Source organism: Eumetopias jubatus, unplaced genomic scaffold, assembly GCF_037043125.1.
Source record: "Eumetopias jubatus isolate StellerSeaLion01/CBP00866 unplaced genomic scaffold, mEumJub1_p1.0 scaffold_2, whole genome shotgun sequence".
Classification (NCBI taxonomy): Eukaryota; Metazoa; Chordata; class Mammalia; order Carnivora; family Otariidae; genus Eumetopias; species Eumetopias jubatus.
Window position 1 is genome coordinate 163,809,427 of NW_028274808.1, and position 22,375 is coordinate 163,831,801.

The window sequence follows — 22,375 nt, forward strand, 5'->3', positions numbered from 1 at the left end:
CAGGAAGGAGGGGGGGTCAGGAGGGAGAAAAGTGAAGGCAAAGCAATGCTGTGGGCAGGGACCCACTGGGGTTGGGGATGGCGGTCGTGGAGGGGGGGCAGAGTTAAAGGTTGGAAAGAACTTGCTCAGCCTTTCGGTGCAAGCGCGCCAATGTTAACCTCGGAAGCCTCACGGTGCGGGCACGAAAGGGTGTTGAGCGGTATACATAGCTCTCCATACACATTGGGAGCTCAGCGAGAAAAGGAGGGGGCGATGGAAGGCAGGTTCCGCCTCCCCCTGGCCCGCGTGCACACAAGCGCCCACCGCGGCTCGGGCTGGCTGAGCGCGGGCGAGTGTGAGCGCGGGCGAGTGTGAGCGCGAGTGTGCGCACGCCGCGGAGAGCCTCTGCCCTCGCCTCGCACCCTGCTCAGGGCATCTTGAGAGCCTGGAAACGTGAACAGGCTTAAAGTATGGCATGTTGCAAAGATGGTTTCTGCCAAGAAGGTACCCGCGATCGCTACGTCCTCCCGGGTCAGTTTCGCCCTCCTGCACTTCCTGTGCCTGGCGGCTTGGTGAGTTCCCCGGGGTCCTGAGGGACAAGGGTGGAGAAGTGGCCAGCTCCGGGCCCCCGCCGGCCGCGGCCCCTCCCGGGGCAAACCAGACCCTCCTGTCTCCGCTGTAAGGTCAGGGGCCGCACCTGGGCTTTTCTGTGACGGAGTAGACGCGGAAAGCAGAAGGGGCACCCGGTGCAAGAAGAGTATGGGTATTGGGCTGCGTGTGCACAGGGTGCGCCTTTCCTGACCATTTCTCTAACCCCCATCCTTCAGACCTGCCTCCTTCTGCTTGGGGCAAGAGACTCTTTCCCTAGAAGATAAACCTGTTTCCACCTGTTCTGTGATTGATTCTTAAAACAACCCCTTCTGCCGTTTTTTGTTTTTTTGTTTGGTTTTGTCTTTTTTTTTTTTTTTTTTTTTTTTGCATTCGCAGTTTAAACGAATCCCCAGGACAGAACCAAAAAGAGGAGAAATTATGCCCGGAAAATTTTACCCGCATCCTGGACAGCTTACTCGATGGTTATGACAACAGGCTGCGTCCTGGATTTGGGGGTATGAACGATTTCAAATGCTCAAGTGTGTCCTGTCTGTCCCTCTCTCCGTCTGCCTGTCTGTGTATCATTAGGTATGCTTCGAGTGGAAAAATGAAAAATCTTTCTCTCAATCTCTCTCCCTCTCTCTCTCCCTCCCCCCTCCTTTGATGAGACCTCTGACAAGAAGACCGCCCCCACCAGTACTTTCCCATCTCCCTGCCGACTCAGAAGCTTTGCCTCTCCCCCACACTAATTACCTTCCGGGACCTGACTACTGGGTGGGGGAGGTTGGAGGGAAAGAATCAAAAATGGGAACTTGGGGCTCGGTTGCCCAGCTGCGCCCTGAGAGTGGACTTCCCCTGCACCTGGCCACTTTGCTCAGAGCAGGTTGCACTTGAGGCAACTGATCCTAAGTCCCTTGTCCTCCCACGTGGTATCTGTCCTTTTGCCAAAACCTCGACACTGTGTTCTACCTAGGACATGAATCTGGGGCATGAAGCTGCCTGCTCTGCTAGAGAACCCAGTCCTTTCCTGTTCTCTTCCACAGTGGGATGAATTTTTACTTTATTTGGGGAGATGGCATTTACCTCCTTCCTAAGACTTTGGAGTCAGAGGTGTTTCAGCTTTATTTCTTCCTTAAGTATTTATAATGACTATAATAGAGGCACATCCATTAGCAGTACTGTTGCTATTTTGCATATTCATATTCCCTTTGCTTATATAATGAGAATTTATGTGGCAAGCATTGTGCTAGGCACCATGTTCGCAGAATCTCAAGATATAATTCCTACCCTCAAACACCCGCTCAGTCCATTTCAGAGAGAACACATGACTTCACCCCAAGTGTCAGCTCAGGTCTTCTGACTACCAAGTCCATGTTCTTTCCAGCTACACTGAGCTAGTTATCCACTGGGAAACGAGTTGAACAAGATGCAGGCTCTATCTTAAAGGAATCTCTAGTCATAGTAGTAGTAACAAGAATAACCACTAATATTTTATTTATTTATTTGAATTTTCATATATACCAGGGGTTTTATAGCCATTACTGAGAGTAAGCTCTTACTATCCCCATTTTACAGATGAAGAAATTGAGGCTTGGGAAGTTAAGTAATCAGTTCGAGTTCACAGTTGGTAAGTGGCATGGGCAGGATGTGAAACCAGGTCAGGTTGTATATTTCAGAGACAAACCCATGAAGACTGAGAGGACATCAGATGCTATGTGGCGAGCATCACATGATATTAGCAGCGCAGGGCACGTTAAGCTTCCTATTGAGAGCGTATAGGAGCTAGGAGGAGGAGAGCATGGAGAAAGGGAGAGGGAGCAAGACAGTCCCGTGAAAGAGGGCAGAATTAGACATGGTCTCAAGTTTGAAAGAATTATCAGAAGTAAAATAGACTTGGAGGAGAGAGTGGAACTGGATGATTTTTTGGAGTCTGATTAGTCTGGTTCTTCTCATTTAACAAATGAGGACACTGAAGATTAGAAATGGAAAGTCATTTATACAGGAACACATAGCATATTAATGGTTGGCTGGAATCAGGTCTTCTGATTCCAACTTTTCTTCTGGATTTTATTGAGAAGGTTATAGGGGGTCATTGAGGGTGTTAATTGAGTTTTTGCATGTTGACAGTGATAAATCTGGATGAGAAGGATGAAAGATTCTCCTAGTTCTTCTCACATTGCCTCTCCAGCAGTAGGGTGCTCAGCACGGCATTTGCCTTCATGCGAATCTGAAAAGAGGTTTCCTTGCAGAAGTGAATCATTTATCAATGCACGATCTTTCACAAGTGACTGGGAAATTATCACTTTATATCCAAAAAAAGAATTCTGTGGAGAATATTTCAGATGATGTGATATCATTGAAGACCATATTATATCAATAAAAGAGAACTTATCTGCCCATAAAGGTTTTAAACATGACATTTTAAGTAAGGAAAAAAATAACAAAAATATCAAATCACGTGAGTTTAAATATTTATTAGAGCATTGATATACCTGAACATAAATTAAGGTGAAAAATTATAACTGAGATGATATGGTTTTATTATTAAATGATGAAAGTTAAAATAATATCTGCCCAGGTGGTTACAATACAAATATAACTCAAAAAGAAGAGGGAATCCATTGCAGATGCATCCTTTATACCAACTACCCTCTCCCATAATATTATATAGACAGTAAAATGAATGAAATCCATCCATGTAAGCCATTACTAGATTTTGGCTAGCTGCAGTACTGCTGAAATGTCTCAAAGGCATTATTAGTCATACTACTTGTCACTGCCAAGTGATCTGCATTACCCACCTGGAGATACTTTTATAGCTTTTTGGGAAGACGTTGAATTCACCTTACTTCAAGTGTTAGCAGTTGCTTAATCATTAAAAATTTACTATATCACACAATTTTTTTTGGCTATGCTCATAAATATTTGTGGTAAAGGTGATTCGTTTTTTAGGAATGGGTCATTCTCTGTAAATGCATAGCATACCAAATGTGACAGGGGGACTAGTAATTCTCACCTGCAGAAACCATGCAATCTGTTTACAGGATGTTATAAATGAGCATCACTGAAAATAATAAGAAAACTCATTCTTAGCACAGACTCTTGGATACCACAAGTTTGGTCCCTTCTTGACATTTCAATACTTTGTGGAAAGTTTGGTATTTTAAAAATAAAATGAAAACAATTCAGATTTTGACCAGTATGCTATAAATACAGATTTACTTCCTGGTTCCTTTAATCCTACTTCTGCTCTTTGTAGAGCATTTACTTTATATCTGTTTATACAACTTAGCTGTGTTCCATTTAAAATAAAGCTAAAAGCAAAGATTTGAATTGAAATTGGATGGTTTGTGATTGCTCAGTAGGCCGGCAGGGGTTGGAATAGATTTGGAAACTAAATTACATATTTTTAACTCCGCCGCACAGCTTGCAACAGGGAAGGAAAAGGAACTGAAATCGTTCTCTTCTTTTCATCCCTCCAGGGTCTCCTCTCCCTTGTCTCCCACGTTCTCCCATTGGAGAAGAAAAGGGGAAAAGGTGAGAAGAGAAGGAAGGAAGCATGGTGAGAGAAGCCAGATTGGGTCTTTTGAAGGGTATAGTTCTTTTGGCCTCTGACAAATCAGTCTGCTGTCATCCTGAAGTAGCTTGCACCTTCAGAAGTGGCATACAAGTGAGCCCTTCCACAAAGGAGCTAGAAAATCATTCCCCTGTACTCTTAGCCACTTTCAACACTGTTCTACATCATCTTAAAAATGCATAGCTAAGGTATTAACCACCAGGAGATAGCTTAGGAAGCCAGCCCTTCACCACTTGCATTTATTGAAGGATTATGCAACCCTTGTACATTTCAATCTTTTGAGGCACATGAGCTAGAATAATAAATACTTCAAGTAATGATAATTGCCTTAGATCATCTTCCACAACCTCCCTGAAATGGGAACAGACCATTAGGTCAGTTTTGCAAGGTTGCTCGCCACCATAGCCGGGACTTCACATTAGTGGTGTCCTCTACAGTTTGGAAACCTTTTTGCATACAATGTTTAATAAGATTCTCATAACAACACGAAGAGATAAGCAAGGTGGGCATCATCCCTATGTTAGAGGGGAGGCTGAGAAAAGTTCCAGTGAATTGCTCAAGAACTCTAAAACTACTAATAGGCAACTAATAGACTAGGCAGCTGGTCTGTTGCTACATCCACTTCTAAAGTTTTCTTACATCCTTCTGTTAACCAAGAGTGAAATTTTCATTAACATACCTTCTTGTTCCTAAGTAGGTTATTAAAATAAGCAAAACTACATTTCCCCCAAAGGAGTGAAATAACGCTTATTCTAAAGCTTTAATAACATTTTAAAATGGAAAAGCAAATATGGAGGAGTATATACACTTAGGTAAATTTGGAATAATTTTCCCACACAAATAAAAATATCCTTGCAAAATTTTCAAATGATCTATATCCTAACCTAAAATTACATTAATGCACTAACCATGTGCTAGCCTTATTAACTGAATGTCTACAGAGAATAGATTTTTTAAAATATGTAGACAAAAAGAACACAAGTCCACAGGGCAACAGAAAAATAAAGCTTCATTCTCTTTTGATTTGTCACTGTCATTTATGCATTCATTTATTGAACCAATAGATATTGATACCACTATGTATCAGGAACAATGTGAGGTTGTAAAGATATTCTGAATCAGACACAGGCCCTTGTGAACTTTACAGCTAAGCAGTGTAGAGAGATACAAATAACAAAGAAACAAATAACAAAATATTAAAGATAATGCTGTGGAACAATCTAATAACATGCTAAAATAGAGAAAACTGAGTAAAGGATCTATTTCAGATACGGTGGTGAAGAAAATCTTGTAAGTTGAGCCCTAAAGGGGACAGATATGGAAAAGGTAAGCAAAAATTGTTCTCAGGCAGGAAAAAAATAAAAAGAAAAAGCAAGTTTAAAGATTCTAAGGTAGATGGTAAGTTAGTGTGATTCAGACAGAGAAGGGAGTCTGGTGAAAGGAATTCTGGGAAGGTAGTAAGAAAACAAGAGGAAGGATCTCACAGGACTAGCTTCTTGTGGTAAGCGGAGGCCAGAGCAGTCAGGGCCTTTTGTAATTTTAGTGAACCTGGAAGCCATTGGAGGTTTTTTAGGTGGGGGGAATGACTTGGTGTGACTCAGATTGTAACGTGATCCCTTTGGCCGCTGCATAATAAAAAGAAAGACTTAGATATAGAGGTTGAGCCATATTGGAAGCAAGGAGACCAATGAAAAAGTTTTTTCTGGGGTGGGGGGGTTCTCTTCATTAAGTTAATGGTGCTTGTTATAAGGTGGTAAATGTAGTAAAGATAGATTTAAGTGGAAAAATTGAGATATATTTTGGAGGTATAATTCAACAAAAAATTGGTGATGGATTTCATATGGGTGGTAAAGGAAAGGGAGAAGTAAAACATGACTCCTGGATTTTTATTTTGAGAAAATGGGTAGAGGATGGCTCTCTTTAAATTAGAGAGAAGGGGAGGGAGGGAGAAGAGAGAGGGGGTGAAATCAAGAAGTCAGGTGCGGAGATGTTAAGAGTGTTAAAATACACATATGGAGTCCTTTTGGTTGTACATACTTGGATATCAGACAAGGGTTTTATCTGGAGATATACAAGAGAGTCACCAGCATATAACGCTATGAGAATGAGAATAGATGCCTAGAGAAGAGTATAGAAAGGGCAAGGAGCCCAGAGCCAAGCCTTAAGGAACATTAACAACTGAGGAAGGGCAGAAAATGTAGAATTGTCAGAGGAGGATGACTGTGATATAGCTGGGCACTCGGAGCGTGTGAAGTTCTAGAAGTCAAGAGAGTGGAATGTCTTAGGAAGGAGGGATGAGAAGCCTCTCAAATTCTTCTAAGATTAAGTTATATAAGGCTGGCCACGTGGAGATGTTTCATTTCATTCACTTTTCATCAACTCTTTATTAATCATATAATATGTGCCAGGCACTATTCTAGGATGGCGCCGGGAAGTGCATTAGTAAACAAAAGAGATGCCGTTCCCTGCCTTCGTGAGCTGACAATTTAGTGAAAGACAGGAAATGAGCAACAAAGATAAGTAAAATATAGAGTGTCAGAAGTCGATAACTGCTATGGAGTAATAAAAAGCAGGGGAGGGGTTGCGCTTTTAACAAAAGCAGTAGGACAAACTTAAATGAGGAGGTGATATTTAGAACAATGATCCTAAGTCGGTAAAAGCAGAAGCCACATTTGGGTTAGAAGAGACTCTATGTGTGAAAGTGCCAAGCATGGAAGTCAGTGTCACTGCAGTCAAGCTTAACAGGACTGAGGGGTAGGGAGGGGTTCATCTGATACAAAGATGAGGTTGTGTAAAGCTTTGCAAGTTGGCGAAGACTTTGCTGTTACTCTGAGTCAGATCACAAGTGATTAGAGGGATTCCAACAGGGGCAAACCCCGAACTGCCTAATTTTCAGAGACTCACCTTTGTTGCCGTAGTGACAAAAGGCACTCAGGATCAAGGGCAAATGCAGGAAGGTTTTCACAATTAACTAGGCAAGAGATAATGGACGTCTTGACCAAGCTGGAGGCGCGAAGCTTGTAAAGTTGGAAGAAATGATCATGTTTTGGCTATGTTTCAAAGCGCTAGTCCACTAATGACAACTAGAATGTGGAGTGTGAGAAAAAGGGAGGTGTCTGATTCCAAAGTTTTTGACTTGAACACCTAGAAAAATAGAGTTGCCAACACTATGGCAGAAGCAGATTAGAGGTGTGGATGAACAATTTGTTGTTAAGTTTGGGTTGCCTATTGGACATTAAGTGGAGATGAATCTGGAAAGCAGGGATGATTGGTAGGTCAATATATATGGTACTTAAAGCCATAAGACTACAGGGACCATCAAGAGATTAAGGATGATATAGAAGAGGTACAGGTATAGAATTCTGAAGTCTCCAGTGTTAAGAGGTGGGGAGTTGGCAAGAATCTCTGTCCCAGGAAGACTGAGGAGTGGCCTTAGAAGTAGGAGGAAAAATCTCAGGGTATGCGTACTGGATGGTAAGTAAAAAGAGGAGGTGGGATTGATCATTTACTTCTTAATGTTGCTGACAGATTGAGAAAGATAAGAACATAAAATTCAGCACTACATTTATTTAATTTATTTTTTTTAAGATTTTCATCACTACATTTAGTAATATCTACCTCTTCAGTGATTTTGACAGAGCAACTTTGGTGGTGTGATGGGTATGAAAGTCTGATTGCGGGGAGGAGTCTCTGGATGTTTGTACAGGGGAGCAGAGAAATGGGGTGCTGAGTGGAAGGAGAAGTCAGATCAAGAAAGCTTCTTTAAAAATGAGAGAAATTAAATTATTTTTTAAAGTCTGTGGAAACAATGCTATAGATAGGGAAAACTAAAGATACTGACGAAAGGAATTTTAGTGGCTCCTGAGCGTGAAAAGCAAGTTACAATAGATGACAGAGTGAATAGAAAAGGAAGAATTAGAAGCAATGTGTATGGATTTTTTTTTTCCCCAGAAGTTCAAAATGTGAAAGGGAAGAGAAAGAGGGAACGTTGCCTTCTTTTAAGATTAGAAATATCAGAATACATCTGGAATAATCTAGTAGGGGATAATATAATATTACAGTGGAGGGAAGGGATAACTGAGAGAAAGGTGCCTTGAGAAGGTAAGAGACTACAGAACCCAGAACACGAATTTTCTTTGTTATTTTCTCGGTTTAGCAAAAAAGATGTACCGCCACTATCATATATTTGCATTTTCTTTAGGGCAAGTGTATTTCGTGTTTCCCCAGACAGGCACTGTAAAATCTAGATATAGGCCATTAGTAACTTTATGGAGATTTAGATAATATTTCAGTGGGTTGTTAGTTTTCTTTTGGGTGAAAAATACGTCAACTTGCATTATATTACTTTCTAAGCCTTTTTATTGTATTTCTTTTTTTAAAAGCCTCTTGTGTACAGAATTGGATTCTGAATTAATAATACTTGTTTAACAATTACTCTCATTATTGCTCCACATGTAACCTTCTTTTTATCCGCCCGCCCACCCATCTATTCATTCATTCATTGTAATATCATAAACATAGCAGTTCAATCATTAAACTGCACAACCGTGACAACTTTCATCCTGCTAGGGAGTCTCCCTCACCCTCTCTTCCTGTCTGCCCCACCCACAGAAACCACTATTCTGAGTCCTTTTTAAATGATTTCATAGTTTTCCTTTGAATATTATTTTAGCTCAACTTTATTTTTTTAAAATTTCAATTACAAAAATTTAATGATTTTGAACATGTTACATATTAGCTTTTGGTGGTTTTTTTCCCCACTTAATTGTGTATCGCTAAGATTCATTCTTGCTGTTGCAATATTGCTATAGATCATTCATTTGACTGCTGTGTGATATTTCCACTTCATAGGAACCAGTTTATTCATCTTCTCTGTTGGCAGTAGGCATTTTGCTTATTTCCAAGATTGTGTTGCTGTGAATATTCTGGCCCAAATTTCCTGCTGTAAATGTGCAAAAGTTTCTTTTGCATATATATCCAGGAATGGATTTTTCTGGATCTTAGTGTAAGTGGGAGTTCAACTTGATGAGATAATGCCAAACTGTTTTCTGTGGTGGTTTTACAAATTCAAACTCTCATTTACAATGAATATGAGATTCAGGATCCACAAAACCTTCAACCATATACATATACATACATATATATGGAATATATGGATATATATATATATATGGATATATACATACATATATATGTATGTATATGTGTATGGAATACTTGAAATGGCATTTGATTGTGAAATAATTAGAATTTTCTGATTTCTAATGTGTTCGAACATCTTTTCAAACCTTTATTGCCTACAAGAATTTTCGTTCTGTGAAGAGCATTTTCATCTTTTGCCCGTATTTCATTGTTTTTTTAAAACACTCTTCTTAGGTATTTAACTATTTTAATCATTTAAAAGGTTGACCTGGATTGATAGAAGGATCCTAGGACATAGGAAGCGCTAATCTTTAATGTCATCTAAGTAAAACTTGATAGCTCTCTGTTTTCTCTGTGATGTCAATGGATATCTCTTCTCTGTTTACTCTGTAAGAAGGCTAGCATTTCTGTGTTTTTTTTAATGACAAACAAAATTAGATATTTCTTCAAATATATCACTCAAGATTCTTTGTTGTTATTTATGTCCTGAGTACTTTAAGCCTCTTGATTTTTATAAACAATGTGTTTTGTAAGATGTAGCTGGATGCATGAATTTAGGTGGCTGAAAAACCAGAAACATGTCCTCAAGTGGGTAGCTGGGGACACACTATGAAAAAGGATTGACATGTTTCAGTATCAGCAAAACATCTGAGGTCTTTCTCCTGGCGTTACAGCAAATTGGACACTCTTATTGGAGAAGAAATTAAATCATTATATCTTTTGACCAGGTCTATACAGCTGAAGTAAAGTTAGCAGTGGAAAATCATCTGATACACTGTTAATAGTTCTCCTACTTTCCACCCAAGTTAGATTCGTTAATAAGATGGGAATATTCCTCTGAATTTCATCTTGGTAGTCTTGGCTCTGTCTTTCAAACACTACTGAAAGTCACTTTTTTTCTTTTTGCCTTGCAAAATGCCAACTACGTTTTGGGGATTAAGAAACATTTCCCTATTACCAAAGAAGTAGGATTTTTAAAATAAAATATGTCTTTGATGTTACACAAATGCATATAACATTATGAGAAGTCCTTCCAAGCCCCAAATTATCTGGTTTCTATGTAATTATGCTCTTAGTAAGGTGGATTTGAACGTCCTAAACAGTAGCATTAGAGGAAGCATCTCTAAGAATTATTCTTAATTACATAGCGACCATTATTCATAGAAAACTGATTTATTGAAAACCTATTACATTTAAGGCTTGAGATTAGTTCTGGGAGAGGATACAAATATAAGTAAGACACATTTTCTGCTTTAATCAGGAAATATTTTTAGCTTAGCTGGTGTAACGAATGAATCCAAGTAATTTTTCTTTTGGGGAAGTTTTTAAATCACTAGTGAGATGCTATTAAGAACACAAACACATAGTTATTCACCCCCTAGTATGTGCAAAGCATGGGAACCTCAAAGAGGATTAAGATTTCATCTTTGCTGTTAAGGGAAGAAAGACAGACTCAAACAGGCTATGATAAGATAAGAGCAAAGGCAAGGAAAGTGCTGCAAGAACATAGCTCAGAAACTTTGCATAAACAAAATTTAGGAAGTTTACATACGGCATGTTATGTAGTAGATAGAAAATTATATAAGCAGTTAATTATTGATTTATTATTTAATGATATCATTAGCATAGTAAAGCTAGAACTTACTTGAGGGAGTTATAATTCTGGCTCTGGCATATGATAGTTAAACTCTGTGAGCTCAGCTTCCAGATCCATAAAATTCTCATGATAGTATCACCCTCGGAGGGTGTTGTGAGAATTAAATGAAATAGTGTATGGAAAGAGGCTAGTATCCTGCCTGGCACATGGGAGGCCTTCAATAAATAGAATTATTATATCTCTGCTCTTTGCTTTTTGGGAAAAAAACCTGTTCCCTGTGAGCAGTGACACACCAGCATGCCCCTTGATCTGTGAACACGCCATCCCCACTGCTGCATTCCTAGTAGGCCATCATCATTTCTCCACTTGGCTGGTATGGCGGCCTTTTATAAGAGCCCTTCCTCTACACTTGCTTCTCTATAATTTACGGTCCATACAACTGCCAGAGTGATTTTATAAAATATATAATTCAGATCATATAATTTCCTTACTTCAAACTCTTGATGGTCTTCCAATGATTAAGGGATAGAAATCAAACTTCCTCACAGCCTAAGGCAGAGCTGTACAGAATATCAGAGGGAGAAAACTTTGGGAAAGAACAGAGGAAAATTGTTTCTTTTGTATTTCTGTATTGTTTTGTTTGGCGGCCATAACAAAATACCACAGACGGAGCAGCTTAAACAACAGCAAGATCAAGGTGTCAGTAGGCTTGGCTTCTTCTAAGTCCCCTCTCCTTCTTTGTGGATGGCTATCTTCTCTGTCTTCACATGGTCTTTCTAGTGTGTGTTTCTGTGTCCTAATCTCCTCTTCTTTTAAGGGCACCAGTCACATTGGATTCGAGCCCATCCTAATGACTTCATTTTAACCTAATTTCCTTTTTTTAAAGACCCTAATTCCAAATACAGTCATTTTCTGAGGCACTGGGGCTTAGGACTTAAACATATGAATTCAGGAAGAACATAATTCAGCCCATAACAACCTCTCTATGTGTTGCCCATCTGTCAGCGGGATTTCTACAAGCTCTTTTCCATGTAGTTTTAACAACTGTCACTGTAATGTGTATTCTAAGTATGTTGCTTAAAAGGATGCCCCTTAAGAATATGGACTCAGGGCTAGGTCTCTGCCCACTCACTGACTCTGGTTTTCATTCTGTTTATGTGGCTTTCATTTCTTATCATTCTCTTTCTTACCTGCTTTGCCGCCAGCCTCACTGGCCTTTTTTCTAGTCCCTGAACACACTAAGATCTCTCCTGCCTCTGAGCTTTTGCCCTGAAGTACTTTATGCCTGGAATGGCGATTCTCTCTGTTCTTCCAGTGGCTCAGACTTACCCTCCAGGTCTTAGTTTAAAAGTCACCGCTTTGAAGAGTGGCTCAAAAATCTAGGCTTTCCCAGGCTCTTACTCCATTACCAGCCTATTTTGTACCTCTTATGAATGAAGAGATTCTTCCATTTAACTTATTTCTTTATTATTTATACTCAGACTCTTCTAATAGCATGGTAACTCCCTGCGGCAGGGGACTCTTTTATTTATTTATTTATTTATTTATTTATTTATTTATTTATTTATTGTATTTAATTTTATTTTACTTTTCAAATTTTCATTTAAATTCTAGTTAGTTAGCATACAGTGTAATATTGGTTGCAGGAATAGAATTTAGTGATGCATTACTTACATATAACACCCAGTGAGACAGGGAACTCTTAAGTCTTGTTAACCACTGTAGCACCAGGGCCTAGTATAGAAACTGACCCTCAGCAGGTTCTTAATTAATGTTTATTGAGTGAGTGTCCAAATGAAATCCCTCTACCAATCATATATTTTTAGACTCTCACTTAATCTCAAAGACCTATATGATTATATAAAGCAAATACTGAATAATGTCACAAACAAACTAACCAATACTAAGAGTGTAATTCGGGACACAAATATTTTTTCAAGAATCTTTAAGGAAGTATTATGTAAGAATTTGAAAATACCCATTATTTTCATGGAATCATTGTAACTACAAGAATTAGCATAATCCCACACCCCTTAAACCCCTTAAAATAAATTTGTAAGTAAAAATATCATTGACCTAATTCCTCTCCTATATTTCCCTTACTCCCATAGAACTCTTACGGTATTAATATTTTACAGGACATAGTTTGGTAAATACTATTCTAGAAATCAGATGAACACTGTCTGTAAACTAGAATAAGGTGAACTGTATCACCTAACAACTTGTTAGAAATGCAAATTGCCAGGCTCCACCTTAAACCTACTAAATCAGCAGGGCTAGGGTGAGGCCCAGCATTCTGTACTTTAACAAACCTTTGGGTGATTCTGATCCAGTTAAAGTTTGAAAACCAGCCCTAAACTGATCTTTAAAGTAACTTTTAAATTCTCAAGCATCTTGTCAAACAAATGGTTCAGTTGTCAGGACATATTAAACTGTAATTGTTCTAAGTAACTTATCTTTCCTTGCTCTGACTTGCAGTAACTTAGTGCTTTTAATAATTGTTCTTAAGAAACTAGCAGAGTGATTTGTCCCACTCTTGAACCACTTTGAATTAAAGCTCTTATCTTCTAAAGTTCAACACACATTACCATCTTCTTGGATTGCCTATGTATTCCTGAAACATTTTGGTTTGATGAGCTTATTACTACCATATTTTTGTTGTTGTTTACAATTGATCATTCAAATAAAAAGTCAGTTAACTTCTCACACTTATTTTCTCTGTTTTCCAAAGGTGTTATTTTTTTTTTAAATGAAAGCTCATGATAGATCAATTTCATCTATACCTTTTCTTTCACTATACTTACAGAGATATATTTTTCTTAGGATACTTATTTATGAAAGAATTTTCTCATTCTCTTTCAAACTATTTTTTCTTCCTGTGGCTCAGTCTTTGTCCTACAAAGGGAGAAATATTCTGATTCATTTTTATGAGGATAACTTTAGACCTAGGGCATTAAGCTATGCCTTTTGTCTTTTTTTTTTTTTCTTGGCATAAATCCAAATGCCCAACCAGTATCCAAAGGAAATAGTCCATCTTGATAACAGATGTTATTCTTTCCAGTATGGAGTATCTAACTTTTAGCCAAACAATGGTATAAACCATCATTTAAGGAAATGATGTTCAAGAGGGCAACAATTTTTTATTTTTATTAGTCATAAAAAATGGTTATATATAATAGTAACTACTATCATTATTGAGTGCATTATATTCTAGAGACTGGGACAAGTCATTTACATTTATAATTTCAGTTAATACTCGTTAAGACATTTACCTATCAGGATTCATGACTTGACTAAAATCATAAATTTAAAAAGTGTTAGAGCCAAATATAAATTCCACAATTCCTTATTTTAAGCACCATACTAAGCCCAGATTGTGGCACTTTTCCTTTGTCTAAAATCTGTGTCAGCCCCATTGTCATGATGCCCCCACCTTTTTCTTCTGCCAAGCAAACCTATGTGTGTGTTTCTGAAACATTCTTATTTAGGCCTGGGAAAGAATGTCCATAGCGGCCATTATCAGAAGCAAAGAGAAACTACTACTTAATAAGTACTCTTATAATAGAGTCACTGTGTTCAGGGTTTCATATGAGCAATTTCATTTGATCCCTATCAACAGTCTTGCCCGTATCTGTGGTTGCTGCTTTTGCGAGGTTCAATAGCCTGCCCGAGATCAAATGGCTAGTAGGTGGCAAGAAAGTGAATAGGTCTGACTTGTAGGAGAGTTTATCTTTGGTTTCAGTCACCAGGGGATGGTCTGCCTATTGTTAAAGGTGACATGAATCATTTTTGTGCTTAAATTATTTCCCAGAATTCTCAGCTCTCCAAAGATGCATCCCTTACAACTATTATGGTTTATCTTCTCATTCTGTGGCTACGTTTCCTCTTTTTAACAGCTCACTTCTTTATTAATGGCCAATCAGATGATGGACTATAAAAAATTACAAAGGCTAAAAGCTTTTGTTCCCTGCACTGCCTGTCATAACAGTGCCCGGAGATGATGTATTTTTGAAGAAACAAGGTTCCCCTAAGTAATTGGGGTGCGTTTTTGTTTTGTTTTGTTTTGTTTTGCCTGTAAATAAACACAGCTTTCTGGTTTTGTTGTTCTTTTGTCTGCATTTTCTTTTATTTTTGGAGAGATGCATTACCTCGCTGAAAATTTAAGATGCCGTAAAAACATGATATATCATATCTGTGTTTACTCTTTAATTATCCTCCTTGCCTATAAAATTGGTAATTTTTTTCACTCATTTACTTCATACCTACTAGGTCCAGTTACAGAAGTAAAAACTGACATATATGTCACCAGCTTTGGACCTGTCTCTGATGTTGAAATGGTAGGTATTTGGGAAATTCAATGTACCTCTTGAGGTTTGGAAGTAAACATGCAGAAGAGAGGGCAATTAATATTTATTTTGTTGTTAATCACACACAGCTAGAAAGTCAAAGAACTGCCTAATTAATCTCAAAAGTTTATAAGGAGTAAGACATTGAATTTGCATTTCATCTCTAACATTTGAATATTTTTTGGTTTGGAGTTATTCTCAACCAAGAAAAGAACTTTCCTCTACTAGTCTCCATGCACAACCTTTTATGCAGTAATTTTTTCCCTTAGAAAATTATTGAAGGGGAGAAAATTAAAGAGTGTAACTAGTTTTTGTATGAAACTGTACTGTAGTCCTAATTGCATTTAGTATTCCACGCTGGCCCAGTTGCTCACTCCCTGCCTCCACCCCAGCCCCTTCTCACCCTACCTCCCTCTCAGGCTTAAAGAGGTTAGGACACCTGATCAGGATGAATTCATCCATTCAGTCCATTCAGTTGTGCCTTCTAATCTTAATATATGTAGTTTAAAGGTCAAAGGGCCAACTTTACTTTTTTCCTTGACCCGAGGCTCTTAGGCTAACTTTAATAAATTCTGTGACTATAAAATTACTTTTTACATATTTTACTTTGTCTTAGAGATGCCTACAATTTTATGATCAATTATGCCATGATATTTGTTACACTTACTAATTTTGCTACCTGGTCTAAAGTACAACTGTAATTACCTGATGCTGGCAGTTTTATTAAATTATGGTAATTACTCTCGAATGATTCATGTGTATGGTAATTTACTTATCTAATAAAGTAGAAGATTAAGGTATCAAGATGGACATAACATGCTTTAATTGCTGAGAATCTTTTAGTTCTATTGATTTAAGAAAATTTCTGCTATTAATTTTGTTTTTATTTGGGTAGTTTTTTTTTACGAGTGGGAAGGAGGGTAGAATTTAATGCATATTTATGTGTAGTCATCTGTGATTTGAATATGTCACAAACTAATTTCCCTAGGAATACACAATGGATGTGTTCTTCAGACAGACATGGATTGACAAAAGACTAAAATATGATGGCCCCATTGAAATTTTGAGACTGAACAATATGATGGTAACAAAAGTATGGACCCCTGATACTTTCTTCAGGAATGGAAAGAAATCTGTTTCACATAATATGACAGCTCCAAATAAACTTTTTAGAATTATGAGAAATGGCACTATTTTATACACAATGAGGTAGTCATTTTTTTCTTTTTCCTTCTTCCCTTTTTATGCTTTTTTTCCCTCCTTCCCTTTCTCCCTCTTTCTGTCCTTCCTTCCTTCTTTTCATCTTTCTCATTTTAGGTGTCATAAAATCATTTTTAAAGTGAGAGCTAATGTTAATTGTATTTTTCCACTTTAGACTCACTATAAGTGCAGAGTGTCCCATGAGATTGGTGGATTTCCCCATGGATGGTCATGCATGCCCTTTGAAATTTGGAAGTTGTAAGTTACAATACAAATATTGTTAGAATTTATTATTACCTAATGCAAGCTGATATTTATATATGGGCATGATTCCCATAATCCATTTAAATCATTGTTCACGACAACAACTCTCTAAGATTTGACTTTGAGGAGACTATTTCAACCCATTTCCAAAAACCAAAAATCTGTTTGTACAGATAGCCCAGGTAGACTGACTCATTAATAGTAGGTTGGTGGTCAGTGGTGAAATTTAGGGACCCCTGGACTCCATGTGTTGGTGGTGTAACAAAGAAAGTACAAAGGATTTTTGATGGGGAGGGCAGTAATTGAACAGTGTCTGTTACAAGCAGTCTTCTTTAAGGCAGATTTGAAAAAAGGTGAGAGAAGTTTCAGGGTTTCTTGAAATGACAAGGGTTAGAATGATAGCAGCAGCGCTGTTAGTATCAAAGTGGCTGAAGCATGATGAAAGCATAGTAGGAGGTATGGTCTGATACACAGACAGAGCCAGATAATATATCACCTTATAGACCACATTAAGGAGTTTGGATTCTATTGTAAATGCTATAGAAAGCCCTTGGAAGGTTTTACTAGGGGATTTGGCATTCTTTGACTGACACTTTACAACTTCATTTCAGCTTTTCTATAGAGAATGGACTGTAGGGAGGTTAGAATAGAAGCAGAGAAGAGTTGGAGGCTATTGCTTTAGTACCATCAAAGATGGCAGTGGCTTAGACAAGGGTGGTACTAGAGGAGAAGCTGTGAGGTAGATGAATTGGGCATATTCTGAGGAGGTAAAGTCGAGAAGGTGAAATGAATGGGTAGAAAACAATATGGAATTCTTTTCCCCTAAGCTTCCTTCTCTGAGATGGCGGAAAAATGAGGTTGCCTCTTCTAAGGTCTGCTGCAAATATTTGATTCATTCAGAATCTACCAAAAAATAGATGCTAGCTTTTATTATTGCTTCAGATCCTTAGTACACTGATTGTGAAACTTTTGCCTGCTATTACTATTGCTCACTGCTTAGCTTAATGAGAATTGGCCATCACCCTTCTTTTATAACCCCTAGTAATCACAGTATTCAGTGAGCTAAGTTAATTCTAGAGAGAGTCATTTGCTCCCTAACCAGTGACTTAATGAGAGAAGATTTAAAAAAAAAAACCACATAGACAGAAAGGGCCATCTCACTGGGGGCAGAATTAAAACCCATTGGTACTGTAAGAATTTAAATTTTCCCCCAAGATAGTTCTTATCTATGGGAAGTTCTTTCCCATCCAGGCCCCTCTGGTTCCCATACACAGCACTCTTCCTAGTGACTTGAACATAGTTGATACGCACACAGGGTTTGTGCTAAATAAAGAAATCACTCTTGGGAAGTTGAATTTTTGGATTAGGAATTAAGAAGAGAGACATCTTTTGATCGCCTTCACCCATTTTGCCCAGGCCCTCATTTCCTGCCTGAACTATTGAATCGTTAAGAGCAAGGTTATTCTATCAAGGTAGAATAGCCAATGGAAGGATACCTGATTTAGAATATCAAGGGCAGGAACATAGTATTCGGGCTCTTTGAAATGTCTACTGCTAAATGGCAACACAAGCCTCAGAGTTCGTTTCGTGAAATCATTTGTAAAAATAGTCTCCCTCGGTATCAGCTCCTTTGTAGAATTAAGCAATTTCACTGAGGACCTACTGTGCTCTAGCCATTTTAGGAAGGTTTGTGGAGGGAACCAATTCATCATGTTCTTTCAGGCTTCCTTGTGTGTGAGCCAAGCTACCTGTTGTGGGTGGACTGGTAAAGCAAGCAGCTGGTTTCCATTTGCATTCAACACCGAATAATAGAAAATGGGCTTAAATTGCCACTGGGAGGGATTTGTTGAAGACGGAAGGGAAAATGTCCTGATTGTAAGAGTTTAAAGGTAGCGGAACTGGTTGTGTATTTATAGTCCCTGGAGAGCTTTACAAACAGCAGAATCAGTTGTCGCTGCGGAATAGTTCCCAAACAACATGGGTGTTGCCCAGAGACAGTCTGGAATAGGTGACCCCTGAAGAGCTCTCCCAACAGTAGGATTTGGTTTTGGTTTTGTTGTTGTATTTTTATAGGCAGCATCTGGTACATTTCTAATTGGCAGAACGGCCTTAGGATGGAAGAAGTCAGTATTGGTCAAGCACTGGAATTGAGTTAGAGTGGAAGGAAATACTTTTTTTGGTGGAGGAGCATGATTTCTGTTTTTCAGCTGCTTATCCTATTAGTATGGAAGCACATCCAAGTGCATTGATGCATATATAACATTTAAGTTGCCTTAGTGTTAGTCTCTCCTTCTCCAATCCTTTGACATAAAAACAAGAAATATGCTGAGTTGCAAGGCTGTTCATTTAATCTCTACAGTTTTCTAAATCTTAAGCATGTTTGAATAAATCATAATGAGTATTGTTTCCTTTTATTCCATCTTTCTTGAACATGTGTAATATTCTTAAGTGTTGACCGTCAGTCCTGATGAAAAAGGACCATTAAGTCTAATCACATTCTGGGCTCTCATTCAGATGCATATCCGAAGAGTGAGATGATTTATACCTGGACAAAAGGTCCTGAGAAATCAGTGGAAGTTCCAAAGGAGTCTTCCAGCTTAGTCCAATATGACTTGGTGGGGCAAACTGTATCAAGTGAAACTATCAAGTCCATTACGGGTGAGATGCTTAACGATTAAAGTCAATATGCTACTTGGCATTAATTTTCTAGCCTGCAAGTGGGATTGAAAACCATGTTTTGGGATTTGAGTCTTCTGAATCTTGGGCTTCACAGTCTGAGACTAAGGCCACAGCTTTCCTAAGTAACTTTCTTAATATGTCGCTTTCAGATGTCACATTAAAAATGTTTATCAACAGCTCCCAGAAATCTTATAGTTTGTTTCCCTTATTAGCTTTTTAGATTTTTGTCTAAATGCCCATAAAAGATGCTTGAACTCAGGGATGTTATATATGGCTCTATGTTATAAGTTTCTCTTTGTATTTTTCTTCATATGTATAACATTTAGAAATACAGCTCTTTCCTAAAACTAAGGCAGTAAGACAGCCTCTCTCGAAGCATATATGTATACGTAACGTATATCTGTGTATTTCAATTCTTTCCAAAATTAAGCTTTAGATTTTCAAGTGTGTGTATTTCCATTTTTTTCTAGTGATTTTCCATAAAAGTGAGGTCTAAATTCTGCTCTTAAGAAAAATGCTGAAATTGAAGGCTAATTGCTTTCGCAGTACCATATCTTTAAAATAGAAAACACTGCAAGAATTTTTTAAAAAGTTGTAGCTTAATTTGTTAAATCGCTTAACCACTATATAGAACAAAAGTGTTTTTCTACGTAATGATGTTCAATATCATTTCCTCCCTAGTTAGGAACTATATGTTTCTCAGCTTGCTTTCAATGCACAACAGATCATTCTTTGTCTGAAATACTGTTTGTTAGTCTGAAGTATGATTATGAAGTCATTGACTAATTGCCTGCATAACCAATAATACATTTTCCTCGTGTTTTATTTGTAGGTGAATATATTGTTATGACAGTTTATTTCCACCTCAGACGGAAGATGGGTTACTTTATGATTCAGACATACATTCCATGTATTATGACAGTGATTCTTTCTCAAGTTTCGTTCTGGATAAACAAGGAATCAGTTCCAGCTAGGACTGTATTTGGTAAGTGCAATTCATTTCATGGGTATTTTTGTTTGCGTTATATTTTGATCACGATGCACAGGAATAGCTCTTAGACGTCATTTTTTTTCTAAGAAAATATTAAACAGTAATATGTCAAGCTGTATGGAGAAAAGAATCACATAGCTTTCTTTTTTCTTTTTTTTTCATAAACTTTCATTTTTACCCAGCCAATACAAATAAGGTTTGAGGGGATATAGGTAGGCTATCCCTTCCTTTGCGGCCTCATCGTATTTCCCTTATTGAGACCAGGCAGATCAGACCAAGTGGGAATCTGGGTATGATTTCACTTTTTGTGATATTCTTGGGCTCCTACCTTAATGCTGTGTAGTTGAATTAAAATCATAGCTAGGTGTTAAAATGAAATGCACTGGGAACTTAAAATAAAACAAATAAAAGTCACGGCTGAATGACTATGAAAACCTTAGAATAATTTGCCTTTTAATGAAGAGGAACAAAATGCCAGTGGTTTAAATGCATCGAGTTGGATGGCATTATATGCTTAGGTGATTAGCTCATTGTTATATTTTATCTCCATCTTTTCTTTTCTGAACACAGGCATATTTTCTTCTTTTTGTTTTTAGAGTGGCTTCCTATATATCATATTCTTAACTATATGAGGTCCAGAACACATCAGTTTTAAATTTTTATAGCTGTGAACAAGTCTTCTGTACATCAGCCATGCTTTTGAATAATACAATTTGTTATAATGATATTTATTCAATTTAACATATTTCTCTATTCTTTTTCTATTGATTGTGAGTAGCAAAAGCATTCAGTAGTAGGATAAGAAGGAAAATGTTCGCAGTTGGTCTGGACTGGAGGTACAATCCTCACAAGAGATGTTACTCTTCCTTTGCTTTTCCTAGTTGGTAGGATCAGAGCCATGATATAATATCCCTTATCACACAACAGCAGGAGGGATGCTGGTGAGAAGAAACTGGGGGAAGTGGGAACTTCTCATCCCGCTTCCCCATCCGTATAGAGAACTGATCAGGTGTCTTAGTGTCCTCGGTGCCTCTGAACGTGAGGAAATTTTCCATAGACATCTGCACCCCCCCTTTAATCTTAGGCTTACTCAAGAACCCTACTGGGGAAACTATTACAGAAGGGTCAATGCTGGGGGCAGGGTATGACCCCAGGAGGGCAGTGAGCGGGTATCATGGCACTACTTACTTCACAGAGTTGTGAGCGTTCAATTAAAGAATAACTGCACATTGCAAGTGTTGAATAAATTTTACCCATTAAAAATGGGTGTAAAAATGAAAGAGCAAATAACAAATCTAAGCTTGGGACTATAATAGATTGGGGTTTGAAACCAGAATCTGGCACTTATTTTCTCCATCCATATACATTTCCATCCTAATGCATCTCTCCTTCATGGACTGATGAGGAGTTAGACTGATGTTCAGTACTTATCCCAGGGCACACGGTGCACTTAGTACATATTCGTTACTCTCTCTCGTACTTCTCTCACATGGAGGAGATTTATTTTGTTGGGACTTGGCTTCCTTGATTTTTAATTGCTTTTCAAGGAAAACACTTATTGTTATTGCATAATACCGGGCACTCTGCTAGGTCCTTTATGCTCCTTACCTCATCTAGTGTGTATAGCAGACTTGGGTCTTTACATATCACGTTCAGAGTCAGCCTGACAGGGCAGGAAGTACCTGCGGAGGCTGAGCACAGACCAAACTACCTTCACTTTCCTTGGCACAAATCATACCAACATTTCAGGAATTGTTATCAGAAAATAAGAATAAAACCGCTGGTACACATATTATCATCTTTTCTCCGTGACCTTAAAGACTATCTAGAGCAGAAAGTATTGACCCATCCTCTGTGCATCTGATGAAGAGGCAATAGTGTCTTAATACAGATTCTGCAGCCAGGCAGCCTCGGTTCTAACCACAAGATCTACCACCGATTTGCTGTAAACCGCCCGTGAGTTACTTCTGCTCATTTCCTCGTGCGTTACAACAGGATGAATGGTTGTA

General features: G+C 38.2%; 1 protein-coding gene across 4 annotated transcripts in view; it reads left to right on the top strand.

Annotated features, from left to right (window-relative positions):
• The first annotated feature begins 454 nt into the window (after positions 1-454).
• Positions 455-22,375, top strand: part of GABRA4 (gamma-aminobutyric acid type A receptor subunit alpha4) — a 60,963-nt gene continuing 39,042 nt past the window's right edge. Inside the window, exons 1-8 of one of the 4 annotated variants that reach the window (XM_088020864.1) lie at positions 466-551; positions 967-1,148; positions 5,703-5,720; positions 15,156-15,223; positions 16,221-16,441; positions 16,608-16,690; positions 19,211-19,354; positions 20,208-20,360. In XM_088020864.1, the coding sequence (XP_087876990.1) occupies positions 466-551; positions 967-1,148; positions 5,703-5,720; positions 15,156-15,223; positions 16,221-16,441; positions 16,608-16,690; positions 19,211-19,354; positions 20,208-20,360 (955 nt within the window). Of the gene's footprint in view, positions 552-966; positions 1,149-5,702; positions 5,721-15,155; positions 15,224-16,220; positions 16,442-16,607; positions 16,691-19,210; positions 19,355-20,207; positions 20,361-22,375 lie in introns of all 4 variants that reach the window. The other 3 variants (XM_028092545.1, XM_028092544.1, XM_028092547.1) reach the window with 3 other exon arrangements.